Genomic DNA, 24,642 nt, shown 5'->3' with positions numbered 1-24,642 from the left:
AGAGAGGAAAAAAAGAGAGAGATGAGAAGAAAAAGGAAATCCACTTCATCACTACCAAGGTAAGTCTTTCATATAGATAGTTAAAGTATTTAATATGGTTGGTTCTGTAAGTCTTTCATATTGATAGTTAAAGTATTTAATATGGTTGGTTCTGTAAGTCTTTCATATAGATAGTTAAAGTATTTAATATGGTTGGTTCTACCACCTATGTAAATAATATGATAAAGCATGCATAAGAGGCGATAACTCGCTATAGATTATGCAAGTTTTATCATCTTATTTGAACGGTGAAATGCTAGCATAGTAACCGTAAAGTAAACTTTAATCAAAGAAAGGCGAACTGCTGAGCATAGTAGCCCATCTTATTTGAACGGTGAAATGCTAGCATAGTAACCGTAAAGTAAACTTTAATCAAAGAAATGCGAACTGCTGCGCATAGTAGCCAAGAAATAAACTAAATCAAAGAATGGTGAACTGCTGAGCATAGTAACATGTGGGGTCCACATGAATAGTAACATGTGGGGTCCACATGAATAAGTAACATGTGGGGTCCACATAAATAGTAACATGTGGGGTCCATATGAATAGTGCATGCTGGGCCCCATGATTTTTAAAAATTTAATAGAAAGAACACTGAACACATGGAACATTATTTTAGACATAGATGGACATTACCTGGACAGAAAGGACACTGCCTTAAAACATGAATTTGATAAAATTAGAATAAATTTACAGGTTATCCACTCCAAGGTGTAAGCTCAAACAAACCTGTGATCGGAAAGCTAGATGTAAGGGTTTCTTATCTTCTAATTCTTTTTTTGTTATATTTGATGTAAGGGTTCCCTATCTTTTGATTCTCTTTTTGCTAAACTTGATGTAAGGGTTTTCTTCCATTGATTCTCTTTTATGTAAGAGTTTTCTCCATTGATTATCTTTTGATATACTGGATGAGAATATTTCATATTCTTTGATTCTCTTTATACGCAATTGCTATAAGAGTTTCTATCCTTCTAAACTGATGAGAATCCAAGGGGGATCCTTTCTTTCAGACCCCATTCCTTTCAGATAAATGATTCTATTTTGTATCCTCGAAACTTGTTTCCGTGAGATATGTTTATCTTGTGATACCCTAATTCTGAATATGGACTGAGTTATGATATGATGACGGGTGGACGCGTTATAGTCCTCCATGTGCACGTCGATAAAGACGACTCTAGAGAGTGTAAATCTAGAGGATTATGAGCCGAGATATGGCTATGAATGAAAGCATCTATGCTTAATGAAGTCTATATAAGTTTTCTCTATACGTTTGGAAAGTATGGTGTGCTTATTCTTTCTTTCCATGTTCATAATGTGAGATGTCCTATCTGCAAAATATCATGTTCTTATGAGCTTGACAATTCTACATCACTTGTTGTTTATACCCTACTGGGCTATTTGAGCTCACCCATTTTTTCTTGTTTTATTGTTCCAACCCCCAGGTGAAGTATAGATGAAAGATGATGAATGCTAGAGTTGAATGCAGAACTGTTCTAAAGGACAAATATGTTTTAAATATGTATCAACTATGTCTTGAATTAAGATGTAATAAGTTAGACCTAATTTCTGTAAACCCTCTAAACGTCATTGTTGTATTTGAGATCTTGGGAATAATGAAAGTTTTTAAGAAAGATGATGTAATATTCTTCTACGCACCGAGTTGGTATTTCTCCAAAAATCTGGGGCGTTACAGTATGGAATGCTTCCGTTCGTCTTTGCCCAGGAGATAAGGGCTAATCTGGTTTCCAGAGTAATGTGCCTCCAATGCCTCGCCTTGTCATTGAATATGCGGTTGTTCCGTTCCTTCCAAATGTACCAAGTAATGGCCATCGGAAGAGGTTTCCATAATGCTTCACCTATGCAATATTGGAAGGCCCCTCCCCAATTAAGCAATACATCGGATATTCGCGCCTGCAAAACCCATTGAACTCCAAAAGCCCGGAAAATAGCATTCCATAATCTGGTCGAGAAAGAGCAGTGAATGAAGATATGATCGAGAGACTCCTCCTCCATACCGCATTAGACACATCTACTAGCGAGATGAAAGGAACGTCTTTTCAACCGGTCACATGTATTGAGACACCTATGGGTGACCGACCAGGCGAAAGCCAATATCCTAGGCGAAATTGATTGCTGCCAAAAGGTGTTATACTGAGATTCAGCCCCTACCTCATTGTTCATTTGTTGTAGGAATGAACGAACCGTGAACTCACCTTCTGCTTCTGGCTGCCAGACAATTGAATCCTCAGAATTCCAGGATATGTAACAGCCCTCCAATAATTGAAGGAGGGAGGTGTAATTATTGATCTCCTCTTCTTTCAGATTCCTCCGTAGCTTAACATCCCACACCAAGCTATCAGTCCCTGCCCTTCTATTGAAGTTGTCTTGCATAGATGCAAGGTTGTTACGGGCCAACCTGAATAGGTCCGGGAATCTATCCATGAGCTTTTGTGTCCCAATCCAGAGATCTTGCCAGAATCGAACATTCGCGCCCTGACCCACCTTGAAACGAATGAGAGGCAAAAATTGGTTTTTCACAGAACATATTGATTTCCAGGCCCCCGATCCTTTGCCGCGCGATGGATCCCTACATATCCAGTCCCCCCATCCCTTACCATACTTGCTCCCTATGAGATTCCGCCACAGCGCATCTTTTTCTGATCCGAAACGCCACAGCCATTTTCCCAACAATGATTTATTTCTTAATCGCAGCTTCCCAATCCCAAGTCCACCGTTACGTTTTGATCTGCAAACCGTATCCCAATTGAGAAGATGTTTGAGTTTCTTGTCGCTTTCCACACCTTCCCACAAGAAATCCCTTTGCATTTTCTCGATTTTTGCTGCAATTGAAGCCGGAATCTTGAATAACGACATATAGTAAACCTGTATGTTTGCCAACGCAGCCTTGATCAAAGTAATCCTCCCGCCAAACGACAGATATTTCCTCTTCCACAATGCTAGTTTCTTTTCGATCCTCACCACCACCGGATCCCACTGTGATTTTGTCGGGATTCCGGATCCCAACGGCAGCCCCAGATGGGAAATTGGTAGTGAAGAAGCCGCACAACCCAGTACCGCGGCAAGTCTCGATACACGGCCACAATCAACGTTGATCCCTGCTAATGTACTCTTGTACATGTTAATTTTCAAGCATGTACAGATCTCAAACCGGCCATCTCAAACTATTTAGTGCATTAACTATTTAGTTGAAACTTGAAACCCTCGATCTAAAGGGGGGGGGGGGGACGAACAGAAGATGAAAAGAGTCCCTGTGATTGCGTGCGTGAGTTTTACTTTTAAGTTTTCACTTTTAAAGTAACAAAGTTTTAGAAAAAAATATACATACTATAACTTAAGTAACTCGGGTCGGGTCGGGTTGGGCCCCTTCAAACCCGGCTTGACCCGAGATTCATGCGGGCTTTTGGATCGTAGACCCGGCTCGACCTGAAACCCGAGAAACATGAACGCAACCCAAGCTAGCTTCGGGTCGGGTCGATGCGGGTCGGGTAAAACCCGACCCAAGTTATAGCCCTAAACAAAACTTCCCAGCTGACCCTTGGAAAAAAGAGAGGAAACTGCCAATTCAAAATGAAAGAGACAACATAGAAGAAAGTTATATATGCAATAATTTCAGACCCTTACGTGAGGCTTCTTCCTTCCTCGTGAGGGTTGGTTTCTAAAATCTATACCTAAGACCTTTACATAGGGTTATATTTGTAAAGGCGATGATTTTTTGACCCCCCATGTAGGATTATGCGCCCTCCTATTCACGTGATTTATGTCATTTCAAGGGACAAGGGGGCGCATAATCCCACAGGGGGGACGAAGAAATCATCTCCCATTTTTGAAACACAAGAATATACCATCATGTGAAGTGAGTTTCATACTTCGTTATTTTCTTTTTCTTTTATTTTTTTGGTGTGTTTATCTTCACCATATTTCTCTAACAAATTAGTGGTGCCAATAATTGGCTACCAAAAAAAACACAACTTGACCGAGGGTGGGCCCATGCCTGATAAGAACTGATTTTCTAAAAGATCTCTAAGCGTTAGTTACAATGAACTTTTAAAAAAAAATGAATACAATCAGGGCCGGGTTGGGTAGGTGGTCGGTCATCTGTGAGACGATGGTGGCACAACGTGATGGGCATTCTCGAGCCCTATTAAGATTGCATACTCTAATAACAAGGTGACAATTGGCCCGGGACTCCGGGAGGGCGGCCCGGCCTGACATGTGGGCTGTGCACGGGCCGTGTGCTACAGTGATGGGTCGTGTGAGGCACTAGTTTTAGGGGTGTTTTCATGGGTTAAATATTTTTTACCCAATTACCCCTTCCAACATCTAGAAAACGATTAGTTTGGGGGTATTTTCGTAAGTTGAGGGTCTTCTACACAAATACCCTAATCCTTATCCTTTCGTTACTATTCTTATCCTATAAGCCTAAACCTAGAAATTTCGTCATCATTTTGTAAACTTCCAAATATGTCCCACTTTTGCAGGGTATTCTCGTCATACCAGCCTCCTTCTTTGCCCCTCCACATGCATCCAAAAAACTTTGGATGATGAAAATTCGTCAGGTGCTTTGTTCCTTCCTATTTCCGTGTGTATCCTATAATGCGTTTTCCTAAATCTTCCTTATATGTCCGATTTCAAGAGGGCATTTACGCCATTTTGCCCTTCTGACACGCTAGCTGTAGTCTCCCAATGTCACGCCTCATGTTATGTTTTTCATGTGCTTCCTTTGGTTTCTCTGGCAGCAGATACGTGTCCCACACTCCCACTTTCGCATTGGATAACGGATTTTAACAAAACCTCCACCCGGGTGTAGTTCTTCTTCTCGAGCTCTCTTCCATCTTGCGAGGGTTTTAGCTTCCGGAGCTCTATTCCATCACCATAGGATTTTTGAATGTTCGGCATTCTGTGTACACCGCCTGATCTCCTTGACATTTGCAAGAGGGTCTATTTTTGAATTGGGGTGCTTGCCTTCTCCCTTCTTTCTTTTTCCTAACCTAATTTGATCTCTGTTTTGAATTTCTTTCTATGCAGATGATTTGGTGGAATATTTTGATTTAAACATCAAGGTTAGCCAAGTCTCTCTGCAACTGTAAGAGAATCAGAGATGAGATGGGAATGGAAATCTGTGTTGACCTTTTAATGAAGAGAACAATAAGGAAGGAGTGGAGAAAGCATACAGAGAGCATGAGAAATCCCACTAAATTTTTGCATTTTTCATTTTGTTGCTGGTTTTAATTTTGAGTTCTTTATCCCATTTCATTTGACGAATTTACCAAATTAAAAAAATAATTTCAATGAAATTTGGAGTATCAGCCACCTGAAAAATGTATAAACTGAAATAATTTGATTTCTTTGTCTACAAGATCTTATCATTTTGAGTTATGTACATATGACAAATTCCTACACTTTAGTGGGTTTTTTTTTTTTTTTTTGGCAAATGACAGTTTTAGGATTCCTACAATTTTGTTTCTACGAAGGAGTTGCATATTTTATCTTTGAGGTTTTATGTAAATGTTGTTCTCCTTTCTGATATTTAGTTGACAAAATGTTTGTGAGATAGGAGCCGAGGAGGGGGGAGGGGGTCAGACTTGCGGAGGAAGGAGTGAAATTTGATATATTGTATCATACTATTCTGCAATTGGTTGATAGGAAGTTCTTTAATTTTTAATTTCTGCAGTTGGATTGTATCATATTATTTTGCAATTGAATTGTTTTGCCTTCCATGAGGGGTTTATGATTTTTGTTTACTAGCTTACAGACATGGTTGATGAACAAGGTATTATATTTTCTAAAATGCCTCTTCAATTCATTCCTTTGTATCAATTTCAACAAACTTATTTCGAAGTAAAGTAGCATAGTTTGCTTACATATTGTATGCTTCGTTTTTCAGGAAAGACAATCCGATAGAGTATGCACCGCCAGCATCCATGGACAAGGGATCATGAAGACCCAAGGAGTTTCCATTCTGGTAGTTGATATTTGCATTTCGTAAATTCACATATATTGTCGAATAGTCATCTGGTTTATGATATTTAGTGGAGCTACTACATCTTCTGCAATTATTGGCAACTGTTTCCCATGATATTAGAGCCATAATGAGTGGTGTTTTAGGCGAGTTATGAAAGCTCTGTATTGAACTATGATTATTTGACATCAAAGTTCTTAAGTTTGGAGGTTATGGATGAATTTATTACTGTTATGATCATATGATGTTTGAAGTCCTTAATTTTGGAGATTATAATCAAATTTAGATTGATATTTGAACGCAAGTTTGGGAATACATAGCAGCTCTTCAAAGAAGTGAAGTGTCCATTGTATACTGGTTATATTCCTAGGTATGTTACATTTCATATTTACAAGAAATATGAAATCAAAGTATCAGGACTAATTGGGTTAAGTAAGTTTTCATTTCTTTGAAAACATTCTTAGTGATGGACAGGTTAGCGTTATTGGCTTTTTACTGATCTATAATTCAGATGTAATAGAAAATTTGCAAATCCTTAGGCATCTCTAAAAGAAATGCCTGCAAGTCGGTTATCAAACTCTTCATATTCAGCTACAATCTATAGGAGACCCTTGAACGATTCATGGCAGAAGAGAGAGAACAATTTGGGTTCTTGCCTTCTTTGCGGATTTCACTTCTGAGGATCAAATGAAGATTTCATTTCCATCAAAAAATCCATTTTTTGTTAGAGATATGTATGGTTGTTCGTTGGAGCTAAAGGAAAGTTAGCTCTGTGGAGTGGGTTTTCTTCATTTGATTTATGTATGTAAAAGTGTTTGCTTCAATGTGAAACTGTATATAAGATGATTGGTGGGTGGCTTAAAAGAGGCCCTTTGCTGCAATGACAAGCTTGTTAGGTGTTTTTCCAATGGCTCCATGGGCAGCAGATTATTTTGGAGAACATATCTGCAGTTTTGGAAACTCTAGATAGAAATAGAAAATAAATCCATCATTTTAAATATTTTAAAATAAAACTTTAAACATTATTGGGAATCTTGCTGGCCTAGGAAAAATAGAAGGAAGAAAAATTAGTCTCGAGAACAACAGATGCAATTTAGAATGAAGGTAGACCAGGACGTGCAGATTTCTGAAGCCTATCATATTTATGATTATGCAATCATTTCCTGTTTAGTACTTGCACTAAATATAAAACATGTATTTTTAGCTCCTGACATGTTTTCTTATTCGGTTGTTTCCCTTTGTTCTCACAACACAAATAAGTTCAGCATGGATGATTATATACTATTTGATGCAGCTTGCAACCTTGTCATTCTACAAGTATATATGTTTATATTTAGGGAATTGCTAGCGTCCATTGCAAAAGGTATTTCGCGGCTGGTCTTTTGCACGTCAGATCAGCCACCTCGTGAATGGAGACAAAAGTTGTTGTCTTCATTCATGAGATGGCTGTTTTGACATGCAATAGACCAGCTGCGAAATGCCTTTTGCGATGGACCCTAGCAAATTCCTTATATGTATGGTTTCCTAAAGCTGGTTTTATTCATCTTAAGGATATCTTAAGGATATTTGACACCAAAAAGTGACGTCTATACCTTTGACAATATATTAATGGAGATTTTAACTCGTAGCAGAGCACTAGACCACCAGAAGACAGGTCGTTGGTCAGATGGGCCACACCAATCTGGTCTAATATGAATAAGAGGTTCAGCATCATGGACAAGAGGCTTGGTGATCACTACTCAAAATCTTCCCCCTTTCTTCTCCATCTGTATCATTGTTATACCTCTTTCAAAGAGGGTTTTACACTATTTTCATCTGTCATTTTCTTCCATCTCTATCATTACGATGTTAATAAAACCCGCGAACCACGCCTGCTGACCTCACATTGGAATTTATTACACTACATTACAAGACAAAAGCTTTAGAAACTCCCACCATTTATGAAAAACTATAAACACAATCAAATTCATGTGAAGCTCAGATTTCAATTTACATGATTGAAAAGTGGCTTCAACTGTCAAATAACCCCTTGTGCCCCTTTAATGCCATGCTTTTATGTATTTGCAGATCATATTGGACATGGTTTTTAAGACCCAAGGACAAGTGAATTCATAGAGCTTAGAAGATTAACTAGCTTTTAAGCAAGTTGTGGGCTGTACATTTTTCTTTTCATTTCTTAACTCTGCTTTGTTGGTCTCAGCTTTGTTCGTTAGTCCAAATCTCAGTTGTAGCTTTTAAGTAAGCTGTGGGCCAGATACTTTGATCTCACAACAAATTTTTATAACATTGGATAATTCCATGTTAATGTTGCTGTCACAGGTACATGCCTTTCACCAGTATGATTGCTTGAGGATTTGAAAGATCATGTATCATTTTTTTCTTCTTTTTAGAGCAGAATTTAATTTTGTCTTATTTAATTATCTGTTTGTTTTTTTAAGGGATTGATTTCTTATTTGGATGGTTTTAGGTTGTATTATGCTAAAATTGAAATAGGGACTCCTCTAAGCGGTGTCCAAAGAAGTGTGCCCTCACTGCATGTTTCAATTTTGACTTCATTATATCTCGGTTCCCAAATTCTTCATCCATATCGTGTGAGATTTGAGTCCGAAAAATATCCTTTCGAATGCAAATTTCAAAATGAAGATCTAAGACTTTGGGATTGCACATGTATCATTCAAAGATGCTCCTTTAGCTATCAACTATTTTCTGGATTGTATGTGTCTCTATTTCCTTTCTTAAATTTGCATTCTCTATAACTTCCCCTCCATTTTGTTTCTTGTATTCTATTTAATTTTATTCTCTGTAACTTCAAACCTTTACTGAGTTAACTTTGCACAAGCTAATTAAAAAAGTTCAAGAAGCAGCAAATATGCCATTAAAGACAAAGTGCATCTCCTTAATATCATATGACATTCGTCAAGAGGCTTGATGAATTCATAACTTGCCAAAGCCTCATCATAAGAGTATCTACTTGAACTCTTATGGTAGTGTTGAATATGGTATTTTCTGTGGATGGCAATGAACCGAAAATTGGCGCTCATTATCATTCAATTTTTGGTTCGATATTTGGAATTTGCTTCTTGATCCGCAGTCATGCCATTCTCTTTATTATTTAAAATCAAGAAAATTTGAATTTCTTTTCACTTTATTTTTTGTTCATCGGGTTCCTACCCTTGGATAAACTTTGAAAAGGGTAAATCGTATGTTACATCCATTGATGGATTACATATGGTGTTTGAATTGAGATAAAAAATTTCATTACATGACCTTCACCTCATCCATTCCTTCAATTCAAAGTAAAACAGATATGAGAATAATGTTATGAATCATTTCACATTTGTTGTCTTTGTTGACCGTAGGGGATTATGTTGGTTGTTGGGGATTATGATCACCTATATTTCAAAGGAACCGATATGTTACCTATGATGTCACCTGTGTTTCTATTCTCTATCTTTACCTTGAATATCTCAAGATGAGAGGTATGAAAATTAGAAGAGGAGCTACTACTAAAAGTTAATTTGTATAAATTCGCACTTGCAAAACATCGAGAATTTATATCACTAATATTCATATTTTAATAGAAGAACAGACATTGAACAAGCAAAATTTCGGTGTTTATGCTTTATGCAGAGTTCCATCTTTATGGAATTTCAAGGTTTATTAACTTGCTTGGTGACCACTGATACATGTGCAGGTTTGCTTGCAATCAGCTTCGCATATTTCCTAGAAGTATACATATGTATGATTTTCTTGTTTCTTTTTTATGTCTAAAACTTCTCTATTTGTTATATTGCCATCAGTCCCACGTGCAAGGCACGTGCACTTTTTACTAGTATCTATAAAAGGCTAGTTTTGGGGTATTTTGGTAAGGTAAATAATTTTCATGTATATCCTTCCAACAACTAAATAACTAGATATATTTGTAAGTTAAATAAGTTTCATGTATACCCTCCCAACAACTAAATAACCACTAGTTTTAGGGGATTTCGGTAGGACCCAGTTAGATTTTCTTTCTTGTTGTTTGTCCTTGATTATCTTGATCGTCAGGGTTGTCACATTCTTCCTTTCTTTAATTTAATCCATTTCCATTCGAGAGAGAGAGAGAGAGAGTAGTTTGATGGTATTTGAATCTCTTGGATGGAATATTATATAGGTTTGCATGTGAATTCGGTGCCCTCATCTGGGCATGTGAACTACATTAAATAATGGCAAAGAGATTACACATAAATACAACTCATTTGTATATCTATACTCACAATAGAAAACATTACACATAAAAACAACTCATTTGTATATCTATAGTTACAATAGAAAACACATTCTATTTTTGTCAACAATAATCTTTGTGCTAACAATAAGAGCTTAATAATCTTAATAACGAGCAGTGCAATCACCGTCCAATCTCTAACTCTAATAAGACATCTTTGGCTTCCAAGCTATAATTCCCAACACTTTGGCTGTTGTTGTAGAGTCCAGATGGTTCACCAAGCAAATATTCACTCTCTTTCTGATTCAGTTCAACCCAGGGGTGTACCTCCAACCTTCTCAACCCATCGAGCTCCACAACCACCTCTTTCATCGTCGGCCTTTCTTCTCCTCTCATTCTCAAGCACCTCTTTGCAAGATCAGCAACTGCATAGATTTGCTCTGTCCCTCCCTCATCCACAACTCGTTTCTCCAAGATTTCAAAAAGACGGTTTTCTTTCATTGACGAAATGAAATACATAGAAAGATTTCTCTCTTTCTCAGATCTCTCAGAAGAAACTGGTTGCTCCCCTGTTAAGAGCTCCAGAAGAACCACTCCAAAGCTATAGACATCACTCTTCTCGGTTAATTGACTTGTCTGAAAGTATTCCGGATCCAAGTATCCTAGGGTCCCTTGCACTAACGTTGTTATTTCAGTACAATCCAAAGGAACCAATTTTGAAGCTCCAAAATCAGACACTTTTGCTGTATAATTTTCATCTAATAGTATGTTGGTAGATTTGACATCTCTGTGAATGATTGGTAAGGAAGTTGCTGAATGCAGATAAGCAAGTGCTCCTGCAGCTTCAGAAGCGATTCTCAAACGGTTTTCCCATGAAATGGAAGATGCACAACTCTTGTCATGGACATGTTGGAAGAGGGTTCCATTGGAGATAAATTCATAAACTAGTAAGGGAACTTCAGTCTCCAAGCAACAACCCAACAACTTCACTACATTCCTATGGTTGATTTGTAAAAGAATAGAAATCTCATTTATAAATTGATCGATTTGGATTCCATCGGCTACTCTGGACTTCTTAATGGCAACTATTCGATGATCTGATAAAATTCCTTTGTAAACTGTACCATACCCCCCTCGACCAATGATTCGATTTTGGTCATAATTGTCAGTCGCCCTTCTAAGTTCCGCTTCAGTAAAGATCTTGGCTGTATTGGTAACACTTTCATGGGACGAAATTTGTTCTTGTAATAGCAAGCCTCCGTTTTGTTGGAAGAATTTCTCTTTTAGCTTGATGAGCTTTATTTTCCTTTGTCCCCAGTATATCCAAGAACTGCTAATAAGTAGAAACAGAAGGCTTGCACATACACCTGAATCAACACACATGACAAGAGTAAGATATTAAAATTATCAAGGATTGAGAAAGAAGGAGGTAATGGGACCTCCACGTAAATAATTCTTCGGAGAGATGAGACCCCCCTTCCATGATGTGTGATACAACGCATCCCCTCGAGTTGAAATGATCCCATCTAGTTTCAACTAGTGGAACTCCATTTACAGACCTCCAAAGGTAGACTCGAGGGACCTCATCTCTTATAGCTATATCACTGAGGATGCAGCAACAGTCCACTTTACCTAAATATTGTAATACATAGTGAGTAATGGTGTGGGTGCGCTTCTGTCTTTGGATGAGAGAGAGAGAGAGGCGCACGTCGGGAGACTTAGTAAATTTCTTAGGGGGTCGATTGTTTTCCATAGGACGACTTTCATATGGTTGAAATTTTGTTGGAGAATTTGAGGGTACTGTTTGTGATAGAAAACAGAAACCGTTGCTTCAAGGCGTGATATCACTTTCCTTAAGACAAGCGTTTGGGAAAACATTTTCCAAAAACATTAAAACATGGCAAAATATAAGATTTTGAAAATCCACAATCACTAACAAATTTGGCATTCTAAAAAATGATTTCATTTGGAGAAAATAGGATAGAAGAAAAGTCCTCCACAATTTATAATTTCCCTCTTTAATTTTCTGGTACTAAATCATTTTCCATTTAGAACTTGATATTTTCACCCTTCTCTCTCCTCATATATAATGGTTTCATTAGATGTTACAGTTCCCAATGAGCTCCATTTGAGCCAAGGAAGAAAATTCTAATAAAAAGTAGGGGAAGCTATCAAAACAAATCGGGTAGAAATTTATATTTTTATAAAAAAAAAACACTAAAATGGCCAACTTCCAGGTAAAATATCCTTAACTTCAATTATATTGATAAATTTTATTTGATGAGTAATAGAGATTAAGTCCTCTAAAATGGAGATTAAGAAGGTATTACCTAGAACAACTTGGATGGTTGGAAATTGGTCATCTTTGCATTCAGATCCGTCTTCTCCATAGTCGCCATGTGTGCCCTCTGGGCAGCTGCAAGAATAATTTCCTTCCGTATTATGGCAAATCCCTTTCGTACAGAGACTAGGATTCCTGGCACACTCATTAACATCTACAGAGCCATCACAAGCAACAACATCTCTCGTTAGGACTTAAATAAACACATTTCATGAGAGGAGATTCCATTTCATGAGCTGACATGGTATATTCCAGGTCAACCAACTCAACCTATTTCTCTACCATGTTTTGGTTTCAGTGTTTAGAGAGAGAGAGAGAGAGAGAGAGAGAGAGAACCTTGACAACCATTAGGAAGGTAAGGGTTCCCTTCGAAGCCCAGCGGGCAATTGCAACGATACCCATCACTGTTCGAATCATTACTGATACTTTTCAGGCCGCATCCATAAGTAGATGGGTTTCTCCGGGCTACTTCGCATGTTTCACTCCCTATCACCCAGTCTAGTACCGTTGGGAAACTTTGTTTATTTTCATCAGAGAAATTTTGAACGGAGATGAGTGGAATGGAGAAATTGAAGTAATCCTGTTGGACTACAAAGGCGTAGCTACATGGACTGAAATCCTTGGTGTGAGTATGGTTGCTATAGCTTAGAAGGAAGAATTCCAAGTACTTGAAGTCCTCTGGGATAGAGGTCTGGCAACAGCCAATGCCGGAGCACGTCCCGTTACTTAAACGCTCTTTGTTAGCGCAAATTGAGATACATCCAGTAGTGAAGTCTGTAGCATTGGGGCCTCTGATATAGGCCTGGGTGTCGCAGCCAATGGCGGTGAATATGTTTAGTGTACTGGAAAAAGTGTATGGGGTTTCTGTAAAATTAAGAGACCTAGTGGATCTATTGCGCCTGGGGCCGTCTCGGAGTAACAGTCCCATCCCATCCAACCAGTAAGGCGTATTTGCCCTTCTTGTAACAAAATCTCAAGACACTCAATTTCACGAAGGTATAGGAATGGCTTAGGAGGGTCAAAGGTGGTGTTGCTGGTTACCTTGAACCAGCCGTTGATGAAACAGTTGGGATCTCCAATGCCAAAAGGATAGGTAATGTTGACGTTACCGCATTTATCTTGGCACCCAGGTTTCGCTATTGAAGATGCTAATGCTGTTGTTAGCCATAACAGCTGAAGCAACACATAAAGTGCCATCTCTCCTTGTTTTTTTTATATTTCTTCTTACCTACTTATTACATAATAAGAAAGAAGCCCGGATGATATATATATATATATATATGAGAAAACGGTTCCTACACATATGTGTAGAGAGTTCTCTACACACTAGCTTAAAATACAGTGGAGGCCCACATTGTTTGGGTGATCCAAGCCATCCATTTTAAAGGCCCTCACATAGATAGGGTGTCTACAAAAAATCAGATCCATAAGATCATCCCAACCCTACGATTTGTGGAGGTAAAATGGATGTCTTTAAACCTTCACAAATTAGTCCATTTTTTGCCTCCACAGTTCGAATGGTTAGGATGATCCTATGGATCTGATTTTTTGTGGACACCCTATCTATGTGAGGGCCTTAAAAATGAATGGTTTGGATCACCCAAATAATGTGGCCCCCACTGTATTTTAAGCTAGTGTGTAGATAACTTATCTACACATATGTGTAGGAACCGTTTTCTCTCTCTCTCTCTCTCTCTCTCTCTCTCTATATATATATATATATATATATATATATATATATATATATATATATATATATATATATAATATTTGATGAGAAAGGTTGTGAGGGATATCATCTCTTTGACTCTTTCTACGCTCCGAGAAAGAAAGGAAATGTTAAACAAGGATTCAAGTGTCATACGCGTTCGATAAAATATTGTCATACCTCTTGTGAAATGGGGACACAAGAATTTCTTGGCAATCGAACCATGAATAATTGTTCGGAAGTCCGAATAATTGTTCAGAATCCGAACGGAGACAGTAGAATGGGTTATGCTTCTAGATTATATTCGGAAGTTCGACGGTGACTTCCAAACCACATTTTCCGAACCCCATCCGTCTTCCCCATAATTGCCATGTGTGCCCTTTGGGCAGCTGCAAAAATAATTTCCTTCCGTATTATGGCAAATCCCTTTGGCGCAGGGACTACGATTCCCTTTACACTCATCAACATCTACAGAGCCATCACAAGCAAGATCATCTTTGGTGAGAGAGAGAGAGAGAGAGAGAGAGAGAGAGAGAGAGAGAGAGAGTACCTTGACAATAATCAGGAAGGTATGGGTTCCCTTCGAAGCCCTGAGGGCAATTGCAACGATACCCACCACCGCTGGCCAAGCCGTTACAATTACTTTTCACGCCGCATCCATAAGTAGATGGATTTCTCTTGGCTACTTCGCAAGTTTCATTCCCTATCACCCAGTCTAGTACAATTGGGTACCTTTTTATACTTTCATCAGAGAAATCTTGAAGGGAGATGAGTGGAATGGAGAAATTGAAGTAATCCTTATCGACTACAAAGGCGTAGCTACATGGACTGAAATCCTTGGTGAGATTATGGGACTCATAGCTTTGAAGATTAAGCTCCAAGTACTTGAGACCGTGTGCGATAGAAGTCTGGCAACAGCCAATGCCAGAGCACGACCCGTTGGTTACGCTCTCTATATTAGCGCAAATTGAGGTACATCCAGTGGTGAATTCTGTAGCATTGGGCCCTGAGACGTAGGCGAGGGTGTCACAGCCAATGGCAGTGAATTTGTTTCGGGTATCCGAAAAAGTGTATGGGGTTCCTGTAAAATTAAGAGACCCAATGAATCCAATGCCCTCGGGGGCCGTCTCGGAGTAACAGTCCGATCCCATCCAACCAGTAACGCGTATTTGCCCTTCTTGTAACAAAATCTCAAGAAACTCAATTTCACGAAGGTATAGGAATGGCTTAGGAGGGTCAAAGGTGGTGTTGCAGGTTACCTCGAACCAGCCGTTGATGAAACAGTTGGGATCTCCAATGCCAAAAGGATAGGTAATGTTGACGTTACCACATTTATCTTGGCACCCAGGTTTCGCTATTGAAGATGCTAATGCTGTTGTTAGCCATAACAGCTGAAGCAACACATAAAGTGCCATCTCTCCTTGTTTTTTTTAAATTTCTTCTTACCTACTTATTACATAATAAGAAAGAAGCCCGGATGATATATATATATATATAATATTTGATGAGAAAGGTTGTGAGGGATATCATCTCTTTGACTCTTTCTACGCTCCGAGAAAGAAAGGAAATGTTAAACAAGGATTCAAGTGTCATACGCGTTAGATAAAAAATTGACACATTTGCATGTGTCATAGCTCTTGTGAAATGGGGACACAAGAATTTCTTGGCAATCGAACCATGAACACATTTTTCTCAATCTATGTGAGTGACGCTAGCATCCTCCAACCCATACATGACTCTTAAGTCTTTGGGATAAGTAAAAGTCACAAATAGCGACAAGTAGCCGTGACTGACAAATAACGCGGGGTGACTCATACTTACTCTCCTCATTTTTACTGGTTTACTGACTTCTGAGGAACGAGCATAGAATTACTGAATGGAATTTCAGACCCGTGAGGAATCTTCCTTCCTCCTGAGGATTAGCCGATTAGGTAAGACTATAGTTAGCAGGACTTGTTTTATTGGTGTGCCGTTTAATACTTCGTTTAAAACTTTTACATTTAAAAGAAGAAGAAAACACCATTTCTTTTTAGGAAAATGTTTAAAACGGGTTTTAAACACTTTGCTAAACTTTCCAATTTTACCCCACCATATTTTGTAAATTAATGACAAAATTTTAAATGCAATCTTTTTTTGCTAACTATGGGTAACACCCTTATACAGGGTTATATTTTTTGCATCACGTGAATGAGGGTTCAAGTCTCTTCCCTTTTTCTATCTTACGGTTGTTTTGGTTTTTTTTAGTGGCCTTGGGGAGTTGGGGGTTGATTGGTTTGCTCCTTCAGTTTTAAGTGTTGCCATTGATAGTGAGGAAGAATAGTTTCATGCCCATTAATTGCGTGTAGGCCATTGACCCAACCATGTAAATCTTTCACCTCTTGGGTTCCTTCTTTCTTTAATTTTATTTATTTATTGGTGTGTTTAGTTCAAAGACGCGACTTTCTAAAAGATCTTTCTTGTTGGGATTGTAGCCGTAGGTGAAGCTTGAACTTTTAAAAAATGAAGGAACAATTACCAATGGGGGACAAACATTAGGCAAAATTATCAACAGACCCATGCTTTTCAAAATTTATCAACGAGGGACAAAAGACGTCTTGTCAGTAAAAGCTGGACGAAAATGCCCTTTGGCATTTACAACACGTTTTGACCTTGTTTTTTCCTTCTTCCCTCTTCTTTTACTTTTCCATTATCACCTTTTTTTTTTTACCCTACCAGCCATCTTCCTCCTTGTTCACCCACCATTGTTGCTGGCAAATCTTGAAAACTTGAATGTTGAGTTCTTACCATCTATCTCTTTGTATTTAGGTTTTGTTTTTCTTTTCTTTTTTTAGGGTTTTGCCCTATTTTCATTCATCTGTTTCTGATTTATCTTGTTTAGGGTTTAAGCATTTTAGTGTGAGTTCTGGAGATAATACATGGATAGCTTCACTCACTTTTTTGGAAGACAAGTGGTTGTATAAGAAAAAGTTGATGTAATACATGAATGGATGGCTAAACATTTTTTGATTTACTTAAATCTTTTTTGTTTTTGTAATACACAAATTGGGATGTAATACATGAAGCACATTTAATGAAAATAACATCCATTTCTTTTGTTATTTCTATCATGAGGAGAATTGTAATGCCATTAGAAGAGTTGCTATAGGCAGGAGGTTTTGTAGCAGAAGGGGTTTATCAACTCTCTGGAAGGGGGTTAGTAACTCTCAAAAGTAGGGTTACCAATTTCTGAATGGGCTTCTCAAGTGCTTGAAAATTGGTCGAGGGTTTTCAAGTCTCTAGGATTGGGGTTATCTAGTATCAAAATGGGGTTACCAATTTACGAATGGGGTTACCAATTTACGAATAGGTGTATTGAGGGGCGTAAAATTTCGCTCCCTTCGCTCTGGGCTTCTTTCTTTTCTCATGGGCTTATCGTCCCTACGTTTCGTAGGGTTCTTTTCCTCTTCCGGAATTTTTCTCCTCCCGGAGTCTAGGGCCGCCAACGTTTCTTCTATAGAGATGTATTCTTCTGCCCCGCCATAAGATCCGCTAATGAGTGCGGATTACGACGGGCTACCGTTCAGCGAAATTCGATCGATTTCGCACCTGCAAGGAGTGCATTCGTAGCTGCAGAAGGGTCCAAGTTCGGGACTTGCAGGGCTTCTCTATTAAATCGGCTAATAAATTCTTTTAGGCTTTCACCATCTTCTTGACGGAGAGCCATCAGCGACGTCGCGGTCTTGTGCGGCCTTTGACTGCTCATGAAGTGCCTAACCAGGTCGTCGGCGAATTCTCTGAAACTATCTACATAGTTGGGTTTGAGCCTTGAGTACCAGTCTCTCGCGGCACCAGTCAAGCTGGTTGGGAATGCCCTACAAAGGAATCTGTCGGAAGCCCCGTGCAGGAGCATCATGGTTCTGAATGTCTCCAAATGATCTACGGGATCCAAGGTCCCGTCGTACTGTTGGACCGAAGGCATTTTGAACCCTTTTGGAGCTGGTGCGTTTAGCACGTTATCTGTAAAAGGATGCCCGCTGGAGAACGATTTTATAGAGGACCGATGGTGGTTTTTAGCCAGCTCCTCGATCCGATGATCAATCTCCTCGAACCTCTGTAACACGGGATCAGTGCTTTTTTCTACCCGACTATATAGTCTGGCCTTCCTGTCTATGGTGGGGCCCGCCGCTGAATCCGAGCGGCTCTCCGAACTTCTCCCATGACGACCGAATTTTTCCTGTCTTACACGACCGGCTCGGTGCCGGTGCCGTTGTTCCGATCGAGACCGGCATCGCCGATGAGGTTTTGTCTGTGCCTGTCTTGTTCGGGAGTGATGGTCACGTCTCGAATGAGAGTGAAGAGTGTGATCACGGCGGGGCTAAGCAGGCTCCTCTGCTAGGGGTTCCATCGTTAAATCAGGGGGTTGAGGGACCTCCAGGGGAATGCCTTGAGGGGCCTGCTGTACGAGGTTCTTGTATTGGTCGACCAGCGTGGTCATTTGTTGGAAAAGAATCTGAATTTGTTCGGGCGTAGGAGCCGAGATGGGGGTTGACTGAGCGGGGACTGGCCCCGCTGTTGCCGGATTGATGACGACCTGTGAGGCTAGTCATTCTCCTCTTGTCACTTGTCGCGGTGCTGTTCGGACTGCCCGAACAGGAGGTGCTCGGGTACTCTTCTGTCCTGCCATTTTTCTTGAGACTTAGAACGGCTTTTCGTTCGGGTCCCACGGATGGCGCCAATCTGTTACCCCCGGAATCGGTAACAGATAAAGCAGTGAAGTAAGAGCTGATCTGGCGAACCCTGATAGCTGGGTTGATAAAGAAGCGATGACCTACATAACAACACACGAGGTCAGAAGGCCAACCCGGAGTCCTTGCTCCGGACGGGCACTTCGACACTCAAGTCAGTGAAACTGAACTGCCAAAGCGATGAATAGTGATTTCTTGGGATTTGTCTCCCTTACCTTGTCTTTATGAGGGCTATTTATAGCGGAACTTTCAGTGTAAGTTTGCTTGTCTTTTTGGGACAGGTGTCAACCCATGGTTGGGTGAGGCAAACAGTTGATTCCATCTTGGTTTGGCGCAATGACAAGAATACCCTTTAGGAGATGAGGGCTTTTAGGGGTCTACCCTGGCGCCACGTGTCGCATGACGATTGGGGTTGTTTTGCATACCCCATCAATTGGTGTGCCGTTTAATACTTCGTTTACAACTTTTACATTTAAAAGAAGAAAAAACACCCTTTCTTTTTAGGAAAATGTTTAAAACCGGTTTTAAACACTTATTTGCCTAAACTTTCCAATTTTACCCCACCATATTTTGTAAATTAATGACAAAATTTTAAATGCAATCTTTTTTTTCTAACTATGGGTAACACCCTTATATTTTGTCTTGAAAAAAATAAGAATATAGCATCACGTGAATGAGGGTTTATGTCTCTTCCCTTTTTCTGTCTTACGGTTGTTTTGGGTTTTTTTTTTTTTTTTTTTTTTTTATGTTTGGGAGTTTTTTTCCTTCAGTTTTAAGTGTTGCGGCCATCGATCGTGAGGAAGAATAGTTTCATGCCCATTAATTGCGTGTAGGCCATTGACCCAACCATGTAAATCTTGGGTTCGTTCTTTCTTTAATTTTATTTATTTTTTGGTGTGTTTATCAGGGTCATATTTTTGGGTATTCCCTTTCGGGTGTCCCTTCTGTTTCTTTTATAAAATATGCCATTTCAAAAAAAAAAAAAAAAAACACAGTCTTGTTTTGCTGTAGAAGATGCAAATACTGTTGTTAGCCATAAGAGCTGAAGCAACACAAGAAATACCATCTCTTCTTGTTTTCTTCTGTCTTCTTCCCTCCTACCTTTAGATTATATAATAAAGAATCCCGAAATATATAATATTTTATGAATGAGGTTCTACGCTTCGAGAAAGAAAGAAAAGGTCAAGCAAGGATTCAAGAGTTATAGTGCACACCAATGTCGGCACATTTGTCTCCATCTAGGCTAGTAGATTTTTTGGTTAACTAAAAGTAAGTCATGCATAAAGAGCGAATAGTAGCCATGACTGACTCTTAACAATAACCATGACCCTTCTCTTCATATTATTGGTTTGCAGATTTTGGGAGAGTATCCTCTTTATTAATGAACAAAACTTCCCACCTAACCATTGGAAAAACAGAGAGGAAACTGCCAATTCAAAATGAAAGAGACAACATAGATTTCTGACCCGTACGTGCGTGAGGTGTCTTCCTTCCTCGTGAGGGTTGGTTTCTAAAATCTATACCTAAGACCTTTACATAGGGTAATGTTCGTAAAAGGCGGTGATTTTTTCGCCCCCATATAGGATTATGCGCCCCCCTTTTCACGTGATTTGCCGTCAAAAAGCATTATATTCTGCCCACATTTCAAGGGACAATAGGGGCGCATAATCCCACAGTGGTTTCGAAAAAATCATCTCCCATTTGTAAAACACAAGAATATAACATCATGTGAAGTGAGTTTCATGCTTCGTTATTTTCTTTTTCTTTTATTTTTTGGTCTGTTTATCTTCACCATATTTTTCTAACAAATTAGTGGTGCCAATTGGCTGCCAAACAACTTGACAACTTGACCGAGGGTGGGCCCATGCCTGATAAGAACTGATTTTCTAAAAGATCTCTAAGAGACGATGGTGGCACAACGTGATGGGCTTTCTCGAGCCCTATTAAGATGGCATACTCTAATAACAAAGTGACAATTGGGCCGGGAGGGCAGCCCGGCCAGGCACGTGGGCTGTGCATGCCCCGTGTGCTATAGTGATGGGCCGTGTGAGGCACGGCCCAATAATAATCTTGTCTGCGGCCCATGATGGGCTGGCAAGGCACGACGCACTATTTTTATTTTTTTTAATATTTTTACTGAAAATACCCTCAACAAACTAGAAAATGACAAGTTTTAGGGGTATTTTCATGAGTTAAATACTTTTTACCAAATTACCCCTTCCAAAATCTAGAAAACGATTAGTTTGGAGGAATTTTTGTAAGTTGAATGTCTTCTACACAAATACCCTGATATCTATAAAAGGCTAGTTTTGGGGTATTTTGGTAAGTTAAATAAGTTTCATGTATACGCTAGCTCCCAACAACTAAATAACCACTAGTTTTGGGGTGTTTCGGTAGGACCCACTTAGATTTTATTTACGGCATCATTCCCCTTTCCCAAACTATGGTCTGCATTTCGGATTGGAAGCTGGTAGGCACTTATATCGGTCTCCACTTGAAAATGAAGATTTTACGTAAAATAATGGGGCTTTCCTAGGCCTTAGAGAACACAAATTCATTGGGTGACTGCTCGTTGAAGGCATGCCTATGCGGATGCGTCCGAGGTACGTACGTGGTTCTATCGTGGATAGCCACCTATCATTTAGTGGTATTCTTCTGATTATTTAGCAGGTTTGGGTTGGTTCAACCACAACAGGATTTTCCTTGTTTTTCGAGGGTTACGAAAAAGGAAATGATAAAGGAAAGGATGAGTGGTAGTAAGAGAGGGCGAAAGACACTGTGAAAAGTGCAAATATACATGTAGAAAGGAAACAACTATATGTAACTAGAGGCCAAGAGCCCTGGGATCATGACATGGCTGCATGACCCATAGCTGCATCAAGTGAGAAAGACACAAAGAACAAAAAATACTATTCATGATTGAGAGGTCAAGAAAAAATAACTAGATTACCCACCCGAATCTTGGAATCATAGAAAAGAGCAGACTGGGGAATCTCGAACCGCCGGGAGCAGGAGGCCTTCTCAGGAATGTGTTAGAAACAATTTGGGCATTCTTGGTTCCCATTGAGGTCACATACTCCATTGAGGCAGAGATTAGAGTAGTGCATCAAGGAATAAGGTTGTTGATCATAATCCATTGCATAAGGTGATAGTAGAAGGAGACTCCTTGAATTGGATAAGATTGATTGAATAGTTATCATATTGGATAGAGCCAAAGGGTCCGTCATTCTCTTTCCATCATGTAAGGTGATCGACTAGTAGCGACGCCGATAGGCTAGCTTCGGCGGGGGCATCGATGGTTGAGTTGGAAGTATATGATTTCCTCCTCCTTAATGTTGTTGACTTTTGTTGCTTTTCTCTTTCTTGTTGTTTGTTCTTGATTATCTTGATTGTCAGGGTTGTCCCATTCTTGCTTTCTTTAAATTAATCAATTTCCATTCAAGAGAGAGAGAAGAGTAGTTTGATGGTATTTGAATCTCTTGGATGACATATTATATAGGTTTGCATGTGAATTCCGTGCCCTCATTCGAGCATGTGAACTACATTAAATAATGATAAAGAGATTACATATAACAACTCATTTGTATATCTATACTTATGTGGACCCCGATCCGAGAAAGACGGTGAGGGAGGAGCCCCACGCTAACAGTCTCACTGGATCATCCACGTGAATGGAGAGCTCTACCAAGGAACTCTCGAAAGAAAAATGCCTCTTACAGCATGAGTGGGATTAAAAGGTGAGATACCTCTCGATTCGGGGACTAGCCCAGATTCGAGGCGTACCTTAAACAAAGAAGAGTCGCCATCCAAGGAAGTGGGCCAAGGATCCCATACTATGCTCTGTTGCAACGGATAACCAGAGATATAAAAAGTAGGTTCGTGCCTGGTTACGAATTCGGAAGGTCCAATTCCGCCCAAGTGCAAGCACCTGGTCTCTTATGCCATTTATTATTGATTTTGAAGTGTTTTGGCCGAAAGTCATACGAAATGGGAACACATATCTCCGAGAAGACGTCTATCTAATCATGCATGTCTCGGAGGAATAATAATAAGCACACATAAAAGAAAATGAAAGAAGTGTCACCTGAGAATAACTAGGTTATGAGTGTCATACCTAATTGGTGTCTGAGTTTTGGTGTGCAAACACATGCATGCTACAGCTAAAGGTATAGGATCTGTACATGAAAGTAAGAAAACACAGCAAAACACACAACACAATTCAATTCTATACATGACTGGACAAAATGAGTCCTAACTCTAATGCGACCTGACTCGGACCAAGATGGCCGTCCATCCCAGCTGCTCTACGTATCCCGGTCTCGGGAAGAATCGGAGTCAACGTAGTTCGATGCCCTATTCTAAACTACTATGCCTAACCATCTAGAACTGCTATTCTAGACTCGATTCCACTAGACTCGACTGATTTTTAAAGCTTTTTTGTACGATTGCTTAAATTCAAGTGAATTGTAGTTTTTAGGACTCTCTATATGCCCTAACTAATGCAAGTTGATTAGCCTTAAGCTAATGCAGGTGGGCCCTACATCCTATGTGTATCTAGGCTATGCAACCCAATGAAAACTATGGGCTGACTATATGCTTCCTAGTCTAGCCATCAGTTCGACTAAATGTCTAACCGACCGACTCGAGGCCTCCTAACTCTAGGGACACTCACACGACAGGACACACCATATCAATACAAATCAGAATAGACTCCTAACTCTAAACACCGTAAACAGCTAGGACAGACTCCTAACTCTAGAGGAAGATCTTTTTGAAAAGGGTTTGAATATTTTTGTAATTTTGAAAGGTTTGAAATGTTTATTTTTAAAGGTTTGGCTGGACTTGGGATGTGAATCCCAAGCTGCACTACGTACCCTGTTGAAAGGGATCAAGCCAACGTAGTTCGGAATAGAATTCCTAACTACTCTCCTATGACTCAAGATTTTTGAGATTTTTGGTTTTTAGATGTTTTTGTTATTTTTGACACAAGAGGACAGAATCCCATCATCATAAGGGGAGGACAGACTCCTGATATCCTGCAAAGGTTGGACAGCATCCTATGCTTTGCGGGGGGAAATGACAGAATCACAATTCTGCAAGGGTTGGACAGCATCCTATGCCTTGCAAGAGTGGATAAAAAAAACATAATTTGGTGAGAGGTTGGATAGAATCCTAACTCCTATGATGATAGGACAGGCTCTTGAAACTGAAAATGAGAGAAAGAGGCTAATGAGACTAGGCTAGTCTCCTAAAAGAGAGATGACAACTGATGTTTATGAGACATGGCATGTCTCTTATGAAAGAGAAGACAAATAAGGGTGCTAGCGAGACTGGGCAAGTCTCCTAAACACAGAGAACATTATGACTAATGAGACAAAGCTTGTCTCCAAAATATTCGACTTTTCCGCTGAGACATATTTCGCCTCCCTAAAAGGTAATCTTTCTATGAGACAAAGCATGTCTCTTTAAAGGGCACTGCAGTTCTACACGAGACATAGCTTGTCTCCTAAAAGGGCTTGATTTTTCTGAGACACAGCTTGTCTGTCTAAAAGGGTGACTCCAGCTAGCGCCATCATTGCCTTTGCAATGAGAGGGACCTAAGGTTTAAGGAATGAACATCTAAAAGACTAGGCAAGTCTTTCA

General features: G+C 39.5%; 2 protein-coding genes and 1 long non-coding RNA gene across 6 annotated transcripts; 1 reads left to right on the top strand and 2 right to left on the bottom strand.

The window, feature by feature from the left end:
* Positions 1 to 4,790: 4,790 nt before the first annotated feature.
* Positions 4,791 to 9,879, top strand: LOC143850883 (uncharacterized). Of its 3 annotated transcripts, XR_013236099.1 has the most exons (3): positions 4,791 to 6,022; positions 7,651 to 8,338; positions 9,379 to 9,879. It is a non-coding gene; the product is annotated as an uncharacterized LOC143850883 (long non-coding RNA). The 3 variants fall into 3 exon arrangements; XR_013236098.1 differs by having other exon boundaries at positions 8,087 to 9,879; XR_013236095.1 differs by having other exon boundaries at positions 7,651 to 9,879.
* A 357-nt stretch (positions 9,880 to 10,236) lies between these two features.
* On the bottom strand, positions 10,237 to 15,717 carry LOC143850852 (putative wall-associated receptor kinase-like 16). 2 transcript variants are annotated; one of them, XM_077360124.1, is made up of 3 exons: positions 14,826 to 15,717; positions 12,557 to 12,721; positions 10,237 to 11,593 (listed from the first exon to the last, which is right to left on the bottom strand). In XM_077360124.1, the coding sequence occupies exons 1-3, from the start codon at positions 15,688 to 15,690 to the stop codon at positions 10,410 to 10,412; spliced, it is 2,214 nt and encodes a 737-aa protein (XP_077216239.1). In that variant the 5' UTR covers positions 15,691 to 15,717; the 3' UTR covers positions 10,237 to 10,409. The 2 variants fall into 2 exon arrangements, with proteins under 2 accessions (XP_077216239.1, XP_077216248.1); XM_077360133.1 differs by lacking the exon at positions 14,826 to 15,717 and adding an exon at positions 12,904 to 13,510.
* Positions 15,718 to 17,834: 2,117 nt separating this feature from the next.
* Positions 17,835 to 18,233, bottom strand: LOC143865153 (uncharacterized). The gene has a single exon (XM_077375796.1). The coding sequence runs from the start codon at positions 18,231 to 18,233 to the stop codon at positions 17,835 to 17,837; it is 399 nt and encodes a 132-aa protein (XP_077231911.1).
* Between the last annotated feature and the right edge of the window lie 6,409 nt (positions 18,234 to 24,642).

Source organism: Tasmannia lanceolata, unplaced genomic scaffold (assembly GCF_043159265.1).
Source record: "Tasmannia lanceolata isolate RefF3 unplaced genomic scaffold, GAP_Taslan_0.1 ptg000003l, whole genome shotgun sequence".
NCBI classification, from domain to species: domain Eukaryota; kingdom Viridiplantae; phylum Streptophyta; class Magnoliopsida; order Canellales; family Winteraceae; genus Tasmannia; species Tasmannia lanceolata.
This window is presented reverse-complemented; position numbering and strand designations above follow the sequence as displayed.